This window comes from Alosa pseudoharengus, unplaced genomic scaffold (genome assembly GCF_046254945.1).
Source record: "Alosa pseudoharengus isolate Yale_2024_CS ecotype anadromous, Long Island Sound unplaced genomic scaffold, YU_APseudo_1.1 YU_APseudo_1.1_scf_23, whole genome shotgun sequence".
Classification (NCBI taxonomy): Eukaryota; Metazoa; Chordata; class Actinopteri; order Clupeiformes; family Clupeidae; genus Alosa; species Alosa pseudoharengus.
In genome coordinates, this window is record NW_027468685.1 from 31,059,858 (window position 1) to 31,084,178 (window position 24,321).

The 24,321-nt window shown below is 40.5% G+C and overlaps 1 protein-coding gene across 1 annotated transcript; it reads right to left on the minus strand.

Annotated features, from left to right (window-relative positions):
* Positions 1–23,946, minus strand: LOC143141101 (class I histocompatibility antigen, F10 alpha chain-like). Its single transcript, XM_076302364.1, has 14 exons — positions 23,826–23,946; positions 19,816–20,106; positions 19,423–19,722; positions 19,035–19,316; positions 18,596–18,715; positions 18,405–18,437; positions 18,258–18,290; positions 17,775–17,846; positions 17,589–17,675; positions 17,478–17,498; positions 7,167–7,220; positions 6,871–6,897; positions 6,717–6,776; positions 1–1,235 (listed from the first exon to the last, which is right to left on the minus strand). The coding sequence occupies exons 1-13, from the start codon at positions 23,878–23,880 to the stop codon at positions 6,733–6,735; spliced, it is 1,419 nt and encodes a 472-aa protein (XP_076158479.1). The 5' UTR covers positions 23,881–23,946; the 3' UTR covers positions 1–1,235; positions 6,717–6,732.
* Between the last annotated feature and the right edge of the window lie 375 nt (positions 23,947–24,321).

A 24,321-nucleotide genomic window follows, 5' to 3' on the forward strand; every position in this document is an offset into this window, starting at 1 on the left:
TTCTTGTTCACATATTAGTTTTAATCAGCCACAGTTACACAATACAAACAGCAGCAGTCTGGTCACTGCTGACCTTATCCCTATCTCCAATGTCATAGAAAGTAGGACCCAAATATGACCTGTTCCTTGATCAATGTTTTGAGTTAAGTGAGCAGACACAACAATGGCAGTGCTCGAGTAAAAAAATAAAAGTATCTTAGATAACAGCTTTTACTCTTTATGTATTGTCATTAGCTTTCTGACACTGCTGCTTAACAAGAAACTTCAATTTCATTGACGATACTGCATCCAAAGTTATTTGACATTCTCAGATTTTGAGAAAGCTTGTGTAACAAAAAGATCTCTCCATTACAACTCCATTACGATGATCCGTAAAGTTGAACTTTATCCAAACATAAAATGAGCAACTTCCTCTTACGGTTAACACACAAAGATAAAAAAAAGGACCAGTGATGAACAAGGCTGCGTGAAGTGCGGGTTAGATTCTTTGCTATTTGCAATCCCTCATCTACATCTGTTTTACTCCCCAATCTTATGTCAATATCTGTTGCTTTTAAACATGCCAAATGCTATCAGACTTGACATATGTCCATCTTCTTCCTTTGGTACACATAATGTAGAGATGTATATTTCTGTCAACTCATTACTGTGAACTGGTGAACATGTTCAGGGGTGCGTTTCTAGAAAGCGTACTTGGCTAACCTCCATTGCAACCTTCGTAGTTCGCTCCGTCGTTGTTGGATTTGGTGTTTCTAGAAAAAGTAGTTCGAAGTAGTTTGGTGGTTTGAACTACTGCTCCTGGGCAGTCACAGGGGTGGGGTATTACACGTTGCCACTATTTCCACCAATGATACTGTATGTATCGTTGCATCATCAACAACGTTGTTGGTAGTCTACGGTGAGACAACACGACAACACATCTTTCCCCAGAGTAACTATTTTTGTATAGATATGTGAAAGCAAAACAGGGATATCACACACCTAAACATCTTAAAAGTAATGTCATTTTTGCAAACTTTCACAAACAAAAATCCAATATCCAAAAATCCAATATCCATGCTACCCAATACCTGCACCAACAGTAACAGTAGGCCTACAGTAACATGACTAGAAAACAGTAACTTCAAGGAAAAGTTGAAAAAAGAAGCATTCTTCCAAAATCAAGCTTATTTTTTATAACTTGTGATCATTCAAGAACATTGTGGACAATAGCTTGAGCATTCTTGATCTTCATCCTAGAAAAAGAAAGACAGTTTTTATTTTTAAATCACAGTTGGGGCGGTGGTAGTGTAGTGGTTAAGGAGCTGGGCTAGCATGCAGTAGCCAGAAAAGTTGTGGGTTCAGTAGATACAATCGTCATAAAGGTTACCGCCCCCACGTAGGGGTAGGCATACTAACAGCACACAATGGGTGAAATCATTTTTGGGTTGAGCTTGTTTCTGAACACAATGGTTTCAAGGAATTGTGTTTACATAACTGTCCAATGTACGGTATGTTATCTTAATTCTCCCTCGATTTCTCCATATTGACGACAAATTTTTCTGGTAGCTAACAATTGTTGTAGCTTCCTTAGCTTGCTAATTGGCTAACTTTATATTGTTAGTGTAACATAACCAACTAGTAGGCTACACATTAATTTTTAAAACTATTCATACGGACATTCATGTGAGAGATAAATTAAAGTGCAACTTATGAGTATGTGGTGTTATGACTAGGCTTAGCTTGCTGTCTGACCGTGTAATTGGAAGAACCAAAATTAGGGAACTTAATGTAACCCAGGTTGCTAGGTGACGGGTACACTGGTGAGTTAGGCGGGGATCACATTACGGTCGGTTTCCACACACCGAAATTTCGCTTCGCTGTCATTGAGGTTGGATGGAGACGAAATTCAGGCAGGCGAAACAAAGTTGGCGAAAGTTTAACTTTATTCAAATGAGGACCATTCGAGAACCAATCAGGTTCGCGTGTTTGTGTTTGGAGGCGGGAGTAACAAAAAAGTCTGAGCCATGGCGGAGACATCCTGAGCTGTAACACGAAAATGTGTATGTGATTAAAATGTTTCTACACGAACATTGGCACTTGTATCAACACGAATTGCGGTTTATATGCCCCACGAACTTAGTCAGGGCACATACACCACTAAATAGACGACTTTGGGCCCTATCATGACATTCTAAAGTGCATCGTCACTCGTCAAAAGTCTATTCAAATTTAGTAGGATGTTCAGTTCACATTGGGAGGGGTTTCGTTCTCAAAAGTGGAGCGCATGGCGTAACAAGGTGTTCCTAGGTCTTTTAATCAGTCATATGGGTGTGTTTGGGGCGTAACATCATTTTAAACCAATGAGAACGACATCTGTCATTCCCTTTAATGGCGCAACGCGCGATATGTCAAATAAATGCATCGGTATTTTGGCATTCAACGGCACATTTGAAGGAGGCTGCTTGCGAGACCGTATGGAATAGTCATTCTTAAACCATGCTTTACTAAAGCCTAGCATAGCCTTCACGCATTTGCACTCGTCTATTATTTGAACTCATTGGCAAAGTGAAACTAACTTCACCAAGGAGTCAGTCAACGACAAGACAGTTATATGCAGTTACTTTCACTATTGACTGACAATGGGTTACCATCGAAAACATAGGCTGGAAAAAGCAACACTTACCCTAATGTTGCTCAAATGACTGAATAAAACAACATTTATCCTGCAGAGGAGTTGCTTATATCTCGTGACAGTGCGTCTTCAGCTGTGCTCCATACGTGTCTCTCGCCTCTCCCCTAATCACTTTTAACCGTCATTACCAATTTGCAAATGATGGTGAATAACTACTCATCATGAGATGTACAGTATTTCGTAATATCTTTATTCTAATTATGTTTACCATTGTAATCGTGCAATTTGTAATGCTTTGCATGGACGTGCGCTGGTGTGCATTCATGAATGATAGAAGGATGGTGCGTGCACCTGCCAATATGACTGTTGACATGCGCTCTTAAAATAGCATATGAACAACTCGCCATTGACTTCTGACCAGGTTTAGGTGGTGTATGATAGCGATTTTTAGACAATGCGCCAGGTCCCTCCCTAGGTTGTTAATTGCCACACCCCTGGGCGCAATGCTTAAAAAATAAAGGTGCAAAATAACGAATTCAACTTCGCGCTGGTGAATAACGAACTTTACGCCATGCGCTGGTGACCCAAAATACAGCCCTATATATGTTAGTTTAAATACTCAAACTTTTCAGCTAGCCGAAAGGCCAACTGCTAGTATTTTCGGTAGGGCTGTAAAAATAACTGATTCATTTCGATTAATTAATTTGAGAAAAAATAACTGATTAAAAAAAATAACGCAGATTAATCGATTCCGTATGACCTTTGACCCCGAGCCGTTGTAGTCAGTAACCATTACACTGTAAAATGAAGGAGAGAGAAGAAAATGTCCTAGATCATTGATTGGAACATTTACTTTTAAAAAACGGTCTGATGGTGTTGATAAAAAATAGTGTTGATTACAATAAAGTCTTCTGCAATGTCTGCAACAAGGAATTTGCATATCACCGGAGTTCATCAACTCTAAAGTCGCACATAAATGCAAAGAAATAGTGTTGACATTGAGGGGAGTGTTAATTTATTTTCATTGTGTCCCCTAGGTTATATTTGTGGCCTGAAATACCTTGTAAAAAACAACTTCTTCCCAAAGCACTTTTGAATTTATTTCCTCAGCATATTAGGTCATATCATAGATTATTATGCCCATTATTAAAAAAAAATAATAAAAGAGTTTTTGAACTTTAATGTCACTAATGCTGATTATTCAATGATTTATTTGAATTTAAATATTTAAAATACATTCACAGCAAAAATTATATATGCGATTAATTTAGATTAATAAATTACAGAGTATGTAATTAATTAGATTAATTTTTTTAATCGATTGACAGCCCTAATTTTCGGACATTGGATTGCATTGTAAACATAGCTAGACAGCTAGGCTACATGTTGCAACATAGATACGAAATATATTATGTCTTATTGACCTTGTTGTTTCTATGAACATGAATTGTTGTTTATGGGCAACATAGTTGCAAGTTGATCAAGTTGATCTCAAGGGGCCATGTCAACCCATTCCATAACCACTCATTTCATGTATAGCGCCACCTAGTTAAACACAAAAAAGTAAAAATGAGGTGTTGTAATCGCAGGTATCTGTGACCTAACATAGTCAAAACTGCACGAAATTGGAAGTGTAGGATCATTATGACACCCTCTGTATGCACGCCAAGTTTCGTGGAATTCCGTTCATGGGAGGCCACACAATGTATAGTAACACAATAAATTAATTTATGTTACTATACACCAACTGGCCTGTAGGTGGCCGGAGACAGTTTTCTGTGAATATCTCGATAACCGTAGGGCCTAGGAGGTCCACCTTTTTTATGTATGTTGGTCTTAAGGGGGCATGTCAACCCATCCCATTACCACTTATTTCATGTATAGCACCACCTAGTTAAAAATTAAAAAGCAAAAAATTAGGTGTTTTCATCACAATATCTCTGGCTGACAAGGTCAAAACTGCACGAAATTAAAAGTGTAGGATCATTATGACACCCTCCGTATGCATGCAAGTTTTGTGTACCTTCGTTCATTACAATAAAATAATGTATGTGTACATTTAGTGACGTACACCAACAAGGATTCCCGGGACACTCAAAGACCGGGGTACACAAAACTTGGTGGGCATGTAACCCCACATGGATAGCATGGAACCGTCGTTTTTCGCCTTGATCTGTAGCCCCCCCGCTGGACTGGACCCCCGAAAGGTGGGTAGGGCAGACACAGTTCTCTGTGAATATCTTGAGAACTGTAAGGACTAGGATGACCATTTTTTTCCGTATGTTTGCCTCCATGGGTCATGTTAACCCATTTCATGTACACACATGTGCACAAACAGATACACACAGACACACACATACATTCACAGTAATCATACGTATGACACATACTCACACAGTAGACATATGTACGCTTGCACAGGCACATACGCAGGCACACACTCAAGCACGCACGCGCACACACACACACACACACACACACACACATAACATAAACATGTACATGCACACATGCACACAATTCAAGAATTTCTCAGAATTATGAACAGGCAAGATGGAGGTGGGGTTGTATAAAATGAATTTTACATGTGACATCTATGAACTAATCATGTTTTGGTACTTGTTGTCTAGCAGATATCAGTAAGAATTGAGTGTGGATAATGCAATTTAGTGAGACAGTTAGAATCATATAGGCCTTTCAGCGTGATTTATTTTTGTGGAAAAAATGTGCTGGACTGGGCGGCGGTCATATTTTGTACCGCTCTGCGGTACATCTAGTTTAATGTCATGTTTTGTTCTATTTTTGTATTTGTCTAAGTTAGTAACTTTTTATAGGCAATATCCTATTAGGACCCAGTGGAAATGTCAACCACGGTATGGACTTAGACTCCCTGAGGCCCTATATAAAGCCCTCTGTAAAGAGCCTGGGTGTGATCATGGACGGAGATCTTACTTTTGACAAACAGGTCAAGTCCGTTGTCAAAGCTAGTTGAATCTTATCTAAAATCGAGCCTTTCCTGACTTTCGTGGACTTTGAGAAAGTAATCCATGCCTTTCCTGACTTTTGTGGACTTTGAAAAAGTAATCCATGCCTTCATAACAATCAGACTGGATTACTGTAACTCCTTATATGTTGGTCTCAACCAGGCCTCACTTTCCCGATTGCAACTGGTTCAAAATGCAGCAGCTCGCCTCTTTACTGGTACCCGTAAGAGAGAACACATCTCTCCCATCTAAGCTTCCTTTCACTGGCTCCCTGTCTACTATAGAATTAACTTTAACATTTTGCTAACAACTTTTAAATGCTTGAATAGCATAGCCCTCAGCTATCTCTCTGACCTATAACATAAATACTCCCCTGTAAGAAATCTTAGATCTTCTGATTTACTTCTGACTGTTGACTGTGGCTGCTGCTGATCCAAACCAAATTTAAAAGTAGAGGAGACCGTGCATTTGCTGCTACTGCCCCCAAACTCTGGAACAATCTCCCTCCCCACATTAGACTAGCCCTTTCTCTAAAAACTTTCAAATCCCATCTCAAAGCCCATTTCTACTCTATAGCTTTTAAATCAGTAAAATTTTCAGCAATTTTTGAACAGCTGACTTATATCTTATATCCAATTATATCACCTAGCGAGGTGCAAAAGTATCCGTCACTCGTAGAAGCAGATTCGAGCACTTGTATCAATTGACTTGTAGTCGTGCAAGAAAATCAAAGCGATCTGTAGAATTTTATTAATGAGAAATTATTTCACAGATGCACAACTTCGGATGCATTAGTTCACATTTGGGTTTACAAATGCACGAAAGTTGTGGATGTTCTCAGATTATGAAACATGGATGTGCAAATGTGTTTCACACCAACTGCGCTGCAATGATTGGAGCAAAAGTGTCGAGTGCATGACTTGAAAGTTGTGACTCACAGGATAGGATTTGTGTACCTGTAACAAGGATTTGTGAACCCGTAGCCCCTATTTTGTGTTAACAAGATATAAAAAAATATGTACAACTTCAACTTTACTGTTACACATTTATGACTTTAGTGTGCGCATGCAAAATCTGCAGTTAAATGTGCTTGCCACTTTTGCACCAAAAATGTTTACCGTTCATGTTAATGTTTCATTTTTCAGCACTGTTGGTTGATCCTTCAGGACTTCCTTTACCTGAAACAACAGGTACAAAATGGTGTCTTTGATATAGAATAGGTTCTGAAAGTGCTGTAAGATGCAATGCAATGTTACCAAAAAGTCATATTACCAGAATCATCATTACCACCTTCCTTCACTGCAACATGAACGCAATAAATGAGTGAAAAAAGAGAAAAAGATTACTTACACAATGCATGCACAACACAGAATTAAAGAATGGTCATCACTACATTTCATGAGGTTAGGCTTTGTGTTTGTAAGGCCGGGAAGGAGAACATCTGACAATATTGCAAAGTCAGGCATTTTGTACAGCAGGTGGCTCATTGATAACAATGTTTTAAAGCTCCTAAAATGTGTACAATACAACAGCCACATAGATCTAATCAAATCTGTAAAAATGTCTACCGTCTGCAGAAACGTTTTCAGCACTGCTTCTGGATGATCCTTCAGATGAATTACCTGAAAGAACAGGTGCAAGATAACTTTGTTATAGCATAGGTTCTTGTTCAGACTGCAGCCCAAATCTGTTTTTTTCCCCCCCCAAAGCCTATCAGCATCATATTGCAAATTATCAGATCTGATCTACCTGTCCGTCTGGACATAGTCTTATCCACATTGATTACTATGGTAACAGGCTACGCCCAGTATACAAATGAGCAGAACTAAGAGATGTGCGGATGAGCTTTAATGTTAACTAGACTGCATTTCCGGCGGGAACTGCGAAAGTGTGCTTGCCCTGGTCCGGTCACCAACGTGAGCAGACAGTGACATACGCTATGCTGAACCTGGCTTGATCCAAGCATTCTAACAGTGCCTTTCAGTGTTGGAGCAGTGGCAATACCTCAAAAGCTCTATTCAACTATTGCCTTGTGGGGTGAATGCGGTTCGTTGGCTTTTACCTGTGGCCTGCCTTCGAATTTAGCTTCTATGACTAAAATCAAATCAATAAAATAAAACAACGGCAGTGATTGGCTGCAAAAATAAATAATGTCACGCGTCTTGCACCTCTCAAACTGGGCTATCAGGTAACCTAGAGAAAAATGTGAAATTATGAAATATGACTAAGGCATTAAAATGCTGCTTGTTTGTCAGGATACTTTTTCACTGATTTATTTTAGAAATATGAGCTATGAGTGTGAATGTTATATATTCCATCCCCTAATTCTGTTTTACTGGTTTATTTGACAAATCATCTATATGGATTTGCTCTATAAAGACCTTATGTCTGTTTGGGATTGTTTTGAGAGCCTATTGATGTATCTCAGAATAAAGGAATGTCCACAACATTAGTGATGGGGTTTTTTTTTGTGTGTGAATGTATTTTACTTAACTCATTAAATGTAGCTGGATACTCATGAACGCATGTCTCTAATAGCCACAATAGGAGTAATTTTAGCAACACCGTATTTTGTGTGGCCCATAACGACCCAGTGGATCATGAAAATGTGCCAAAATTCATATTCCTTGCTTGTTGTTGGTACATTAATCCCATTCAGATTGCCACTTATCTGTGATGTAAGAGTTCAGTATAGGTTTAAGGTCTGGGGCAGGGATTTGACATTCTGTGACTTCTTCATTGAGGGCTTGCTTGGCAGCACTGTCCGCTTTCTCATTTCCACTCAGACCAACATGGCCTGGGACCCAGCAAAAAACTACACTCAAGTTGTGGTTCTTTAGACGTTCTAGTTGATCAAGCTCAGGTTTGGTTGTACTTTTTGCGTGACATTAAAGCCTACTGGAAAGATTTTTAATTGCAATTTAATTTAATGCAATTTACTTTTACGATTAAATAAAATTAATTTATCCCTCTCACCCATAGTTTTCTATTTATTTACAAATGTACATAGGCCTATTGTAATTACATTTATACATAGTTATTCTACTGATCTTCATACTATTCATCCTGCACATAGACTTATTCTTACTACTCTTATAATGTTGTTTCTGCACTACAATGACACTGTTTCCACACTGCACATAGCCGTATGTTATGTACATATCTGTTATATATTTGTCATATTGAATATCCATATTTATTCTGTTTTATTATATTCTGTTAATACACTGCATATATCTATATTATTATTTCTACTATTATAATGTTACTACTACTGTGGTAGTTGATATTGTTTTCATTACGGCTGTCTGTTTAATTGCGCTTAGACTGGCCTTGGTGTCGTGAGTTTTTAGAGGGGGTGGTGTTTTTAAGTGTAGCTGGACTAAGTAGATTGTTAACGTTAGCTTTACTGAACTCAACTGGTTTTTTTCTGGAGCTGCGTCCGCACTTGCTGTAAGTTTTAATTGTATGGGAGTCTCGTGTTGTTAAGGGATTTGTTTATGTAGTTGTCATAGTTACAAGTTGGTAAACTAGTTATTAGCCGTAGTGGGTAGTGGTAGTTGATATTGTTTTCATTACGGCTGTCTGTTTAATTGCGCTTAGACTGGCCTTGGTGTCGTGAGTTTTTAGAGGGGGTGGTTTTCCGCGTGATCAATTAGGACTAGCATTTAAAGTGGTTATTGTGCTGGAGCGTCAGCGGAGGCGTCAGCGCTCGTGTGCAGCCGTCCTCGTGTCAAGACTTACTCGTGTCAAGACGAATCGAGTCTACCTGCGACGAGTCCACCGAGCAAGGACACAAGCAAGGCACCTCTCAGATAAGTTTCACTCTTGTCTCACCTTGTCTTGTTAGCTGACAATCCTTCTAATAATGTGCCTTCAACATATCCCTGTATCCGGTCAGGTTAATAAGCGTACTGGTGTTGAAAGGCAACAATCAGTTCAGCAGGCTTGTCCTACTTTTTCTGTAGGGTTGTGGAATTGCCAATCTGCAGTGAATAAAGCGGACTTCATTCCTGCTCTGGCCTCACAGTTATCTCTTCAATTGCTTGCGCTTACAGAGACGTGGATTAGGCCGGAGAATACTGCCACGCCTGCAGCGTTGTCGACCAGTTATGCTTTTTCGCATACCAGTCGTTCGTCTGGTAGAGGAGGCGGGACAGGCTTTCTCGTCTCTGATGATTGGAGGTTTACACAGTTGCTGCCTGCTCAGGTCCACAACTCGTTTGAATATCATGCCATCATGATAACTGAACCATACAAATTATACTTGGTGGTTATTTATCGCCCTCCAGGACAACTTGGGAACTTTGTGAACGAGTTGGACATTCTACTGTCTGCTATTCCAATGGATGCATGCCCATTATTAATCCTTGGCGATTTTAATATTCATTTGGATAACTCGTCTGCAATTGACTTCCTGTCCTTACTCTCCTCATTTAATATCACACGTGTCCACAGTCCTCCTACTCACAAGGCTGGTAAAGATCTTGATTTAATTCTGGTACGTAACTGTAATACAGACAAAGTTTTGGTTAATCCATTACATGTATCGGATCATCACTTTATCAGATTCTCTGTGCGTCTCCTGGATAACCCAGCAGCTCCTCCTCCGATAATTTCGTTCCGGCGTAATCTCAGAAGCCTCTCAAGTGACCATTTTGCAACATTAGTAACATCTGCTTTACCTACTCCTAGCTCATTCTTGACACTTGAGGTTAATGACGCTACAAAGACTCTCTGCTCTACACTGGCATCTTGTCTGAATGCAGCATGTCCTCTTTCCTCAAGACCTACTCGTTCTAAACCTCGCCATCCATGGCTGACGAACAGTATAGTCTCAGTACGAAAGGAACTTAGAGCTGCTGAGAGGAAATGGCGTAAATCCAAAGATGGAAATGATCTTAGTAACTACCAGTCTTTGCTGTCATCCTTTTCATCCACTGTTACACTTGCAAAAAAGGCATTCTATCAAAGCAAGATTGAGAGCGCCACTGACAGTAGACAACTTTTTTCTACTTTCAAATCTCTCCTCAATCCTCCACCACCACCATCAATACTTCACTGTCAGCAAATGACTTTGCAACATTTTTCACTGAAAAAGTTGCTAAAATAAGTGCTCAGTTTGATGCTCCTATAAGGAGGGCTTTGCCTTGTGTTAGTACGACCCCATCATTTGACTCTTTCTCTCCTCTTGATGAGGAAGCAGTCTCTCAATTGCTTCAGCGATGTCGTCCAACAACATGCCCATTAGATCCTGTCCCGTCCACTCTTCTACAGTCTATCTCACCCGCTGTTCTACCAGCAGTCACACATGTATTTAATGCTTCTCTCAGTTCTGGAATAGTTCCTTATTCTTTTAAACAGGCTAGGGTTACACCTCTGCTAAAGAAAAGTACACTTAATCCAACTGAGGTGAAGAACTACAGACCTGTCTCCCTTCTTCCTTTCTTGTCAAAGGTTTTGGAGAAAGTGGTCTTCAAGCAAGTTTGTGACTTTCTTCATCAGAATAATCTACTAGACCCTATGCAGTCTGGTTTCAAGAGTGGTCATTCTACTGAAACTGCTCTTCTGTCTGTGACTGAAGCATTGAGAGTAGCTAAGTCCTCTGCTCAGTCATCAGTATTAATTCTACTAGATTTATCTGCAGCCTTTGATACTGTTAACCATGACATTCTCCTATCTATACTATCTGAACTGGGAATTTCTGGAAAAGCTCTTGACTGGTTTGAATCTTACCTTAAAGCGCGTTCTTTCAACGTGTCTTGGCAGGGACAGGTATCTAAGTCTCATGCCCTCACCACAGGTGTGCCTCAGGGATCAGTATTAGGACCCTTGCTTTTCTCTATTTACACCACTTCCTTAGGTGATACCATTCGCTCCCATGGATTTGACTATCACTGTTATGCAGACGACACTCAACTTTACCTGTCTTTCCCACCTGATGACTCTAGTGTTTCCCACCGGATTTCTGCATGCCTTAAGGATATTTCAGCCTGGATGAAAGATCGGCACCTTCAGCTTAATCTCTCAAAAACAGAGTTTTTGGTGTTTCCAGCTAAAACAGCTATTCCCCAACAGATTAACATCCAGCTTGACTCAACTTCACTGACCCCAACTAGATCGGCACGAAACTTGGGCGTTGTAATTGATGACCGACTTAACTTCTCTGAGCATATAGCTTCTATTGCAAAATCATGCCGGTTTATGCTTTACAACATTAGGAAGATCGATCAGACCTTATCTGACACAAGATTCCACACAACTTCTTGTTCAGACCATGGTCATCTCTAAGCTGGACTATTGTAATTCACTATTAGCTGGCTTACCCGCTTGTGTAACAAGATCATTACAGCTGATTCAAAATGCTGGAGCACGCCTGGTCTTCAATCAGCCAAAGAGGACACATGTAACTCCTCTCCTAGTTACTCTCCATTGGCTCCCTATAGTAGCCAGAATTAAATTTAAATCTCTCACTTTGGCCTATAGGACACTAACTACATCTGCTCCTAGTTATTTTAATTCAATAATCAAGCCTTACATGCCCAACCGCCCACTGCGGTCTTCTGGTGAGCGTATGTTGTGTCGACCAGTCATAAAAACTGGGTCTAATTCCAGACTCTTTTCTTCAGTGGTTCCATGTTGGTGGAATGAACTGCCCAGTGCTCTCCGTTCCTGTGGTAGTTTTGGGTCGTTTAAGAGGGGTCTAAAGACATTCCTATTCAACATATACTTAGTTGTTTAAGCGCTTATGTGTTATGGTTTATATAATGTTGTTTTTATTTTAATTGGGCTGTTAATTAATTTGACATTATTGTTTATTATTGATATTCTCCTTAATGTAGTCTTAGCATGTTATTGTTTTTATATTATTGATTGAATTGACATTATTGTTTTATTATTGCCTTTCCCCTTTTTTTACATTGCTTTTTTTATTAGGCTATTGATTGAATTGATATTATTGTGTGCTACAACTATTCTCCTTACTATATTTGACCTAGATTTTAATCTGTTCCCTGTTCATTTTTAAATATTATTATGTTGTTTTGTATTTATATGTCGCTTTGGACAAAGGCGTCTGCTAAATCCATAACCATAACCATAACCATAACCATAACATACATTATTCTACTTATTGTATGAGATAACTGCTAATACACTCCACATATTTATATTTAATTCATATTACTCTAAACCACCTTCTGTAAATCAACTGTATACTACTGTCTACATTGCACTATATTTCTTGACCTGTCTCTGAATATTTCATCACCTTTCTATACTTTGCATCACATTGTATGCATACTGTAGCTACATGAATCACAGCTAAGATCCTTGGTTGCTATGAAGGCCAGTCGTTCTAAATGGATGGTTGCTATGGCCAAAGGCCAGTTATCTCTGCCGTTGTCAAGCGGGCATAGTGCTATCCTAACTTTATCTTATTTTAAACATCTCTATTTTACTTAGCCTACTTCCATACAGTGACTCCTATTAAGAAGTGGCCACTTCATTCGCGCTTACCGTGATTCACTCAGCAACATTATTAAATTAATCTGTCACCATATGCCTATGCCAACGTTTGCAAAGAGGAGAATATTTTAATTTGATTCACAATGAAACGTTACATTTAATGTACATGTAAACAATGAGTAGGCTAGTTTTGGTTGTTGTTGGTGGTGTTACTGCATCCCTTAGTTATGCCTACAATGCAAAATTGTTCCCTCGTGATTGTTAGACGCATTTCAAAACATCGCGATGTGAAATGCCACCAGAAAACATTGTTTGTGAATCGGTCTTATTAGGAGTCCTCGCTTAAGCTGTCACAGACTCAGGGCTACTTTTAGGGCTAAAATGCTTCCTGAATTACTCTTAGTAAAAAAAAAATAGGAGTCCTAAAGTTACGAGTGACGAAGTTACGAGTACAAGCATATCAAGCAACATAAATCTCATAACGTTAACGTTACAGCAACATCTCCTCCCTGACCTAGCTAGCTAGCTTCTAGCCACACAAGAAATGAATGATGTTAAAATCTCCGCTTAGCATTCTAATAACAGAAGGGGCACATTTATGTGGACCACTACAACATGACTCATTATGTCTGTAACATTAACTGTATAAAACAAGTCTCTCTGAAGCTCTGTTCTAGAATCTTTGCTCTGAAGTCTGTCCCCGTTGCTAAGCAACATCAAATAAACGAAATGACCGTCTTCCAGTATTATTATGATTACGAATGGATGTGTGTGGTTTGCAATTAGAATAAACAAGAAATAACATTTCCAATAATTTCCCATGATAAATTACATAATATTTGCACCTTCCTTCCTTGTGAAGTTCACACTAATTCCACCACATTTAGTGAAATGTAATACAACGTTGCCACCTAGCGTTATGTAGGCTATTTAAGATTAACGTGGCATTTCCTGCTTATTCTTTTGTCAACACCATGCTTTTAGGAAAACAATCTTTTTATCATAGTTCCCTCTTCAATGAGCGATTACCAGCTCGTTTTTGTAACAGAGATAGCTGTTTATTGTCCCTAGGTTTACAGAAACACCTATTCATATTAATACGTAGCTGGAGTGCTGCCGACCACTGTTCATTACGGCCCAGAATGCCTTGCATGTCTTTACAACAAAACAACCCAGTAAAACCTAATTTCCCGTAAACATATGAATTTGCATACTTGTAACATTTTTAATAATACTCTCCCATCATGATATTTAACAATAATGAAAAATGTAATTTGAATACCGTCAATGTGAAAACAACTCTATTATGTAAGCTATATATAGCTACTGTTCTCCTTGCTATTTCAGTTCGTAAGTCCATACTATCCCATGGCAGAGCAAGGATTTCATGAGTGGGCAGGGCTGCCCAGAGACATTGTGACTGCCCAGAGAGATTGTGCATACTTGGAAGGCATTGTGATAGCAGTACAACTGCAAATGTGAAAGGTGATAGTTACCAAATATGAATGGGTGGTTTGCCAAATGATGGAAACTTTTGGAATATTTCTTTTTTTTTTTTTTAGCTTATGCACCCTCACACTGGAGTCCCCAGTTCATATACAAAATTTGTAAATGTCTGCATTTCAGAATTTTTCGTCCCCGCAAGAGTTTAACAGGTGCGATAATTCAAAATCCCCATGTTATTTTCAAGTTTATCAAGACCTTCGGGGGGGGTATGCATATAACAGGCTCCTCGGCCATTCGTGGGCCAGAGCGTCTACCCCCAGCGGAGCATCGCTCTCCGTCAGCGCAAACCACTTCGGGCAGTGCGTCATCTCGCGTGAAGCAAAAAGATCGACCTGCACTCTCCCGAAGCGCTGCCACACCCCCTCCACTACTTGCGGATGGAGGCGCCACTCTCGATGCGACAAAGGGCCTCGACAGCATATCCGCCGCCCCGTTCTGCTTGCCTGGCACATGAACTGCGCGGACTGAGAGGACATGACACCTCGCCCACAGTAGCAATCTCCTTGCTAGGTGACATAGCTGCGGCAAGCGAATGCCCCCCTGGCGATTGATGTATGCCACTGTTGCCGTGTTGTCCGACCTCACCAACACATGACGCCCTGCTATAAGCGGGCGAAAATGCTTGAGCACAAGGTACACCGTCATGAGCTCCAGCGCATTTATGTGCAAACGCTGTAGCTGCCTGTTCCATGTCCCCCTGATCCCGTCGCAGCCTCACCTTGACTGCCTGTCCTGCCGCGGTGGGTAGATGCCCCTCTGTTGTCCAGGCGGCCTCTGCTGCTGCTAATGTTGCTGCCGCTGTGGGTGTGGCGCACGCCTGCGTCTTGCCCGCACACGGTGCGTGGCCATTGTCGGTGCCTGCGCGGTGGGCCGGGAGACCCCTTCTCGCCGAGGCAGAAAGCTCTTCAGCGCCTCCGCGCTTTTCTGGGTCGCCTCAAAACGCGGGGCATGGTCGACACCCAGGCAGCTTATGCAGACCGGGTGTGGGTCCAGAGCGGGGATCCACATCCCGCAGCTCCGACCGCACCTCTACATCTGGGCGGTCACCGACTCAGACATGCTTTTTAGATTTTTTTCCAACCAGATTTTTTTTACCTTTATTGAAGAAGCAAGAAAGAAAAGCGAGAAAAATAGATAGAGGTATAGAAAGAGTCGGCAGCAGTCGTCTTCTTCCCCGGCAAGGCTGAAGTCAATGACACCCCGTCTCTCCCGCTCCTTTAACTTCTCCCGATATCCTTTGCCTTTCCTCTTGCTCGCAAGACTGTGTTTTGATTCTCTTGTGGGAACTTCAAGCGACGTCGCTGAAGAATGAAAGAGTGATTGTCGTTGGCCGCGGCGACTTATTATAGCCGAGCCGTTTTTCGCGCCAACAGAACCTTAGCAGGACCTGTGAAAGGACTTCATTTGTGATCACGTGATCGTGGAATGTATTCCCATTGGTTAACGCCGAGTAGTTCAACTGAAAGAGAACTTTGTTTTTCAAGACAATTGATTGGTCAGTGAGCGGTAGATTACACGATTTGAGCTATAATTTAGCACATAACCTCGTCTCGACCAGGTTTAGTTGCGAGCATAAGATACCATGGGGATATAGCGACGCTAAAACAGATCCACTTTCGTGTCACAGCATACACTGGCTTTGAGCGCAACATACCTACTAATCGAGATTTGTAGTATACCCACGGATCTACGTCGTCGTTGTTGTTGTTGTTGTTTGTGTTGTGTTGCGAGTGACATGGAAGACACTGTAATCCTATTCAAGCGACCGAGATGTTCCGAATGAAACGGATCTGTAAAAATCTGGTTGGAATCACATTCCAAAACCACCTCTGTATGTGGTTTGAAGCAGAGGTCCATTGCTAACTATGATAGCAACTAGATTGGTAGTGTCAAAGTGTCAAATGTGAGTCCGTAGATTTGAGTTACACATGGACAAACACTTAAGATTCATACTGTCACATATCATGTTTTTAATTTTGGAAAATTAAAAATATTAGAGCATATTTGTTAGCTCTTACTAAAATGTGACCGAAATCCGACCAAATATCAACACTGTATTTCTGTATTGTTAAAGGACAATGCCGGTGCAAAATGAACCTAGAGTACCTATGTGTACCGAGTTCGTCCATTCTCTGGGATATGTTTTCATGCTTATCGAACGTGACCAGTTTTACCACAAACCGCTAATAAGCGTTTAACGCTAGTCTTCGGGGCAGTAAAAAGAAATCGCTATTTCTATACCACTAACAAAGCTCAAAAGCACCACACTTCCACGGTAGAATAATGAGGGGCCCTACATGTAAACCGAAGCATTGAGAACTTTGTAAGTGTGCAGATAGTTTATTAAAAAGATAGTTTAGAAACCGTACCGTTCACGGATACAGGCTGGTGCCATCTTGGAAAACAGTCACGTGACAATTCAGCTCACGTTGCATAATGTTGGACTGGAGCAACGCGAGCTGAACTGTCACGTGACTTGTTTTCCTAAGATGGCGCCCGCTTGTATACGTGAACGTTACTGTTTCTAAACTATCTTTCATGTTCACGTTCGATTTCACATTTGCACTTTCACATTCACGTTCGTTTAGCATGAAAACATATCCCAGAGAACGGAGGAACTCGGTACACATGTGTTATTAACTCTTAGGTTCATTTTGCGCTGGAATTGTCCTTTAACGTCTTTGTAATGTGTGACTCAAATACTGTCAACTCAGATTTGGCAGTGACGCTACCACAGTAGATGCATCATAGTTAGCAGCTATGCTTTTGGGAAACGCACCACAGATTTTGGGAAAAAACAAGCATGATACAATCTGGATAGGCTATGCTAAAAATAACATTTGGAGTGGTAAGGTGAACAAGGCTTTAGTGCTGTAAGATGCGATGTTACCAAAAAGTAATCTTACCAGAATCAGCGTTTTCCTCCACTGCAACATAAAAGCGAGAATTGGGTAAAAAAAAAAAAACCTAACAAAATGTAATGATACTCTAAGAATAATTAGAAACAAATAATTTACATTTTCCACTTCCATCCTGCAAAAGTGTGGTTCCCATCCCAACTGTTGATCCTGTGCCATTTGCATCTTGTCCAGTGGACGCATTTGCTTTGTAATATAACATAACATAGCATGAAGTAACATAGCAATACATAACATAACCAAAAGTAATGACAAACAAAGACTTAAAGAACCAAATTGTATTACCTTGTCCATTACCCAACAAAGGTGTGTTCACGTTACCCGCCACTGATGGTATCACCACTGCTGGTGGAGGGTCTGGGAATTCAAAACATTTCACTAATGGCTTTACTTTCTCAGTACGTACACACAGGCTGTACAGTAGGCACCGTAGGGCACACACAGTATATCAGCGGTTTTATACATCCAAAAAATGTTTTCCTTGTTTTATTTGATAGCGAATTGACACCTCTATACCCATCACTGCTGCACTTTGATAATGGCGCTAAACCAACTCATTTTGGTTGTTGCTATGGGTCATTATGTACATGTTAATTTGCTATAGAACAGGGAAGTGAGATCCAGTACAATGACTTATGGGAAATACCGCCTTTTAATGTGTGCAAGCAAGTCCTTTGTGACCACTGCTATTGGCACATTCATTTTGTCTTTGTCCTTCACGTAAATCACCATAGCAAAATGCCAAAAAAAATCTAAAAGTGATATTACCTAGGTCTGGATTTCTGATTTCCTTTTTTGTCTCTGCAAAAAGGAAAGAAGACTCCAATAACCACTACTGGAAATATCATGCCAAATTCTGTTACTTTTCTTTTTGCCTTATGTTTTATATATGTGTATTTAACACTGAATACATACCAAAACCATTGTATTTGAGACCACCATTGTACTCTGTGAGAGATTGGGCAAAGAGGCAAGAATCATACAAATGTACAGAGGATACCTAATGAAGTGTAATCACTACATAAAGTGCAGTGTCCACTTTGTTTTGCAATTAATAAACTACCATGAATCTGCTATCAGTTTCAGTCATATGGAGAAGAACCTACCAATTACGCCTTTTTTAAAAGCAATGAACACCAAGATCAACGCGATTAGTATCAGCACTGCCAGCCCTCCCAATACCGCTCCAATCAAGAATGCGGAGGTACCATCACACATTTCTCCATCTGCAACAAAAGGTAAACAATTTGCTTATAGAACAGTATTGCTGCTCAAGCCCAATGGGAATAGAATCATACTAACAGATCAAACCCATACTGGCCATACTGTACAACTATGAAGACTGTCACAGCCAAGACATTTCTAGCATTTTCTTCAATGAAATAATCCACTACTGATATTGCTTGTTGACAGAGATATGAATATGAAACGCAATTCATTGTGTTTATGTATAGTAGAAATACAAATATATCAAAAAAACATATCAAAAGGGATGTTGAGCAAATAAAAAAACAGTAAGGACTACATCAAACAATGCAATCTTACCCAAGGTCCAAACTTTCGTAATTGGTTCTTCCAGGCCTATGTGGTACACCTCACATCTATAATCATCCATGTCTGACCTTTGGGCCTCCACATTCAATTTGATCTGATGGGTTCCATCACCATTGGGCAAAACATCCCCAATATCACCTTTCTTTATAACCTCCTTTACTTTCAGAATGGTGATTTCAATGTTTTTGGGGTAGAAACCTGTGGCCATGCAGGTCAACTTGAGTGTATTTGAAGATCTGTCTGCTTTACCAAAAAGACGAACCTTTGGTGGAGCTGATGAATCAAGAAAAAATAATACATGTTTATACATTTTACTTTGGTTTAATTGAGTAAAATAGCCCTAAACAAAAGTGCTTGATCCTATGTTAACAGTACTCACAAACTTTCACTTGTTGTTTTAATTCTTTGTCCCCATATGTTCTGAACTTCTCCAGCCAGTCCACGCACTCCTTCTCCAGGTAGCCCTTGGTGTACTGATTCAGGATGGGAACCCCATCCCACTTCTGTTTTGTGGGTACAGCTTCAGTAACTGGGGCAACCCACTGCATTGAATTATCATCAAAGGAAAGGAAATCCTTTCCATCATAGCTGTATGCATCCACACCGCGAACAAACCTGACAGAACCGTCTGCCATTGTGTCCACCTCACATCCATGTTTCCACATAAGGACATGAACATCTGAGGAAATGATAACAGCAGGTCAGAATACGCATTGATGAAGATGTGTCTGTTGCTGACATAACTATGAAGTCAGGATGTGTTGGGACTCACCAGATTGATTCTGTCTCATGCGTTCCATCAGAATGTTCACATTGACTTTGAACCATTGCTCTTTGCTTTTACGTGACTGGGTGCCCTTTTCCCAGTAGTCCGCTGGAAGCTTTTCTTTCATCCAGTCCTGTTGAGGAATCTTGACTTGGTCTTTGCTGTTATAGTAATCAATCTTTCTGTCGTCCAGTAGGCCCATCGCAGTAAATTCAAAGATGCCTGGTGCGTTGACAGCCTTTGACAGGGCTGTGTACACATAGTACAGTGAGTGGCGTTCTGGGGCACCTTGTCCAGCTTTTCAGGAAAAATGGATTAGAAAAACATCAGTCTACAGTGAAGAAGGGTCTTTAAATAACGGAAAACAGCATAATAATAGCACACAACACAACAGCACATGACAATAACCTTGTGTAGGGGTTGGACACCTATGGCTCATGAGCCAGATATGGCTCCATTGGTGACTGCATGTTGCTTGTGGAGAAATTTGAGCTGAGATGTCATCATGGTAAATAAGCGGCTAAAATAGGCAACTATTACACTATTGTGTCAATCAAACATCCAATGACCAATGACTGCAATAATGTTTCTAAATTAATGTTCTCACTGAAGAAGAACAGGCCAGGGAACCCTTCTTTTTTTAGTGAGCTTTTGTTTTGGCAGTTTGCAAACAGAGTGCATTACCACCAACTGCCAGCCACATCCTAGCTCCCCCAATGTTAAAACAATACCAGTCGGTAACGAGGGGGACAGTAACGCGGGGGACAAATAAGGCTAAAGTCTGCTATTATTACTCATGATGAACAACAGGATATCACATGGTGACTGCACAATTTTATGTATGACCCTTTAAAATCACAAAAATCTATTTGTTTCCACTATAAATAAGGGTACCAGGAAAATACATGCTTACCATATGCTTTACCACATCAGTAAGCCACTTTAAAACATTGAAAAAAGTGTTAATTTAAGAGCGATTGGGGCTGTGTCTCAAACCACCTACTTGCACACCTCAAATACTTAGTTTAAGTACAGTGTTTCCCCTACGTTGGCAGGATGGCCTGCCGCCACTGTTCTAGGGGAAACACTGAAGTATATAGTGCAGATAACGCAAACCAGTGTGGAAGTTCAGTGTGGAACAATGGACACTAGAACACTACTCGCGCTAAACGGGTGTCAACGGACCTCACTTCCGGTAAGTTAACATTGGGACAAAATTAATTTTTTCCCCCTTTCTCTCAACCACCTACTTCCGGTCACATGAGTTCTCCGGTAGGTGTGTAACTACCTAACTTCCTAACTTATTTATCTTAAAATCTCCTTGTTACCATCTACTTTCTACGGATTTATTGGCTACCGACTAAAATGATCAAGCAATTGGCACAGAGGTATTTATTCTAACTCCAACATTTGGCTCCAAAACTAAGCCCATTTATTGCAATTTACCCATTTAGTGTTTATAAGTGCCAGTGCCAACAATTAAATAATGTTCAAAATGCTCTCTGTAAAATTGCAACCTCTTGTGCATGACTTAGCTGGGCGAACAAAGCTGTCCATACTATGTTGTGAAGTGCTGGGAGGGAGAAGAGGGAAAGCAATTTAATGTATTAATATGCACAACAAGTTTCAGGCTGTAATCTAGACTTGACATCAAAGTAAATATCTGTTTTATATAGATTTCTACACCTGCAGCATTTGGCATTAGGCTACTAACAAATAATTTTACCATTACTAAAAATAGCCTACCATTAGGCTACTAACAAATAATTTTACCATTAGGCTACTAAAAAATAATTTCTGGGGTGAGCCTATTTGCTATGGTAACCTAGCAACCTGTGTGTGTGTGTGTGTGTGTGCACGCAATTGAACGTGAATAAGTTTACTACTTAAAAACATCAAAGCTAAACATTATATCACGACATCGCTACAAATACAGTATGTGATTAAAATCAGCCAACATCAATGTAGCTATAGGCTACGTAGATAGATAGATAGGCTAGATCAGGGGTGGGCAAACTTTTTGGCTCAAGGGCCACATTGGGTTTTGAAAATTGGCTGGCGGGCCGCACAGCAAACCCCCCCCCCCCCCCCCCCACGACACACGCATAAAAAAATACATTTTTTATAGCCTATAATTTAGTATGAAAAGTATTTGCTTTAAAATATGAATTGCTTAAAAATACTGCTAATTTTCGGTTCCACGATTTTATCTGTGGAATAAAATAGAATTTCTGCTTCTTGTTGAAACCTGGCTAACTTCAGACAGTGCAGACTTCTCTCTTCCTTCGAGTATATCACCCTCACTCTGAAAGCTTACCCAACTATACTTATATTGACTTTATACCACCCTAAGTTTTAAGTTTTATACAACAAGTAGTGTCCTAAAGTGGGACAGTATGATTTGCCTAATGTGGGACAGTTGTAAAGCTACAACCCAGTCAAGAATGTGTGGTGGAGCATGGTTTATGCAACAGTAAAGGTTATTTACATGTTCTTAGTGATCTTTTGCAGTATTAAAATACTTTATTACTACAGATATTTAAGGTCAAGGGACATTTTTACTGGATGGCGTGTGTGTGTGTGTGTGGGTGTGTGTGTGTGTGTGTGTGTGTGTGAGAGAGAGTGAGTGAGTGAAGGGAGAAGGGAGTCTTAAAGACCCTTCCATTTTATTCAGTGAATATAGTGTTGTTGACTTTAAAAAAAAATTCAGATCAAAAGTCGAGAAAGACAGAGAGAGATCATCCAACAGGCAGGCATCCAAGAGGCAGGCAAAGGATAAGAAAATGAATTTTAAAGAAATTAAATCAGTGGAGACAATACAGGATGAAAGGAGCAATAGAGGAGTAAGGCAGGTCATTGAGAATGGTGGGGCCCCTAACCTGAGACTGCTGGCTAGGGCATGGAACATACCCAAGTCTACTCTCAAACGCAGGGTAAAAGGTATTGGTCACTGTGAGCACATAGGAAGAAAGCTGATATCTGTATAATGTCTTCTATGAATGTGTTAGGCCCTATCTGCATTTTCTCTTTTGATTTGATTAGGACAAGGATTAGGTTTTCAAAATGGTATTGCCTAGATAGCAAAATCAGATTGGCAGATAGCGGACAGCTGGTGGTATGCCGTCGGTGGCGTGCCACTTGTGGGCCGCCGTTCAATAGTGACAAAATGTTGGGCAATTTGTCTGCACCCCGCCAGAGAACCGATGAGCAAAATGCCAGCGGACCGCCAGCTGCCCCCAGTGGACCGACAGTGGTCCGCCAGCCTCTTGGTTGTGGATTTACAGTATGTGTTGCCTTCACATCGTAGCCTATATACTTCAGAAGTCCGAAAAGCAAAACATGTCCAACATTAGGGCAATCCACCCTATCCCGGTTTTGTATTTGCGCATACAAACATTATATCCCGATTTCAGATCCCTAAGTCCTTATATCTCGCCGGTTTTGAATAACCCAGTTATATAGGTGGAGTAGCAGATAGCCTAGCCTACTCTGAAAGAAACCGAAATACTGTTCCATCCCCGTTTCTCATGCGAACGCGCGAATAGAAACCGGGATAAGGTCAACGTGTGGCAATAGAACTTTATTGTTGGGCTACCCAGATATAGCCTATTCGTGTAGACTGCGTTACATGCACTTCTGAAATAGCCTACGTGTCCCGGTTATGAGGCTTATCCCGATATTCTGGATGGTGTTTAGGCTACATGAACACAGAGAAACCCCGGTCCCTGTCTACAGTTAGCCTAGTAGGCCTATACAGGGATATTAATAACCGGGTTTCTCTGTGTACGTGTAGACTTAACACATATCGATATCCTGCTAAAGCATGCAATGACTTATCGAGTAACTGTTACCTACAGCAGTACAAGCCTAATTCAGAATATTAGGCTACATATCATTCATGTTATTGAAGGTTATGATCAAGTTACAAACTGCGACACACGTTTGTTTAAGATTCATTTTCAGTTTACACATTGGCCTACCAATTGTTTTTAAAATATCTTAAAGTTACATCTTACCCAAACAACATATCGGTAGAATGGCACAGACCATCAATAATTCCACGAAACCCATGATCCAGCGTAATCCACAGTTCTGAATTCTACGAGGAGTGTTCCGTCCAGTCTATGGGCTAGGAGGGGTCCACATGCCCATGCCCCCCCCCCCTCCCCCCCTCCTTCATAGTCCTGGGGGGGGGGGGTCCTACTACTACTGAAGTGGTATTTCCTGTAGCCCTGGTCCCAGAGTTTAAGAAAAATTATGTTAACAGGAAATTAACTCATTCCCATTACAGGCCTACCTGGTAGACCACCACTGACCGGTGGTGGAAAAATACATGAGAGACATGAGAGATTATAATGGCCATTGCTTATGCAAAAAGTGGTCAATATTGAGCAAGTTTGGTATCAACACAAAGTATTTTACATGTTGTATCATAATCTAAAGTTCAATTATGTGTTAAGCCATATTATTATAGGCCTAATATAGTCATAGGCTAGGCCAGTGTTTTTCAAC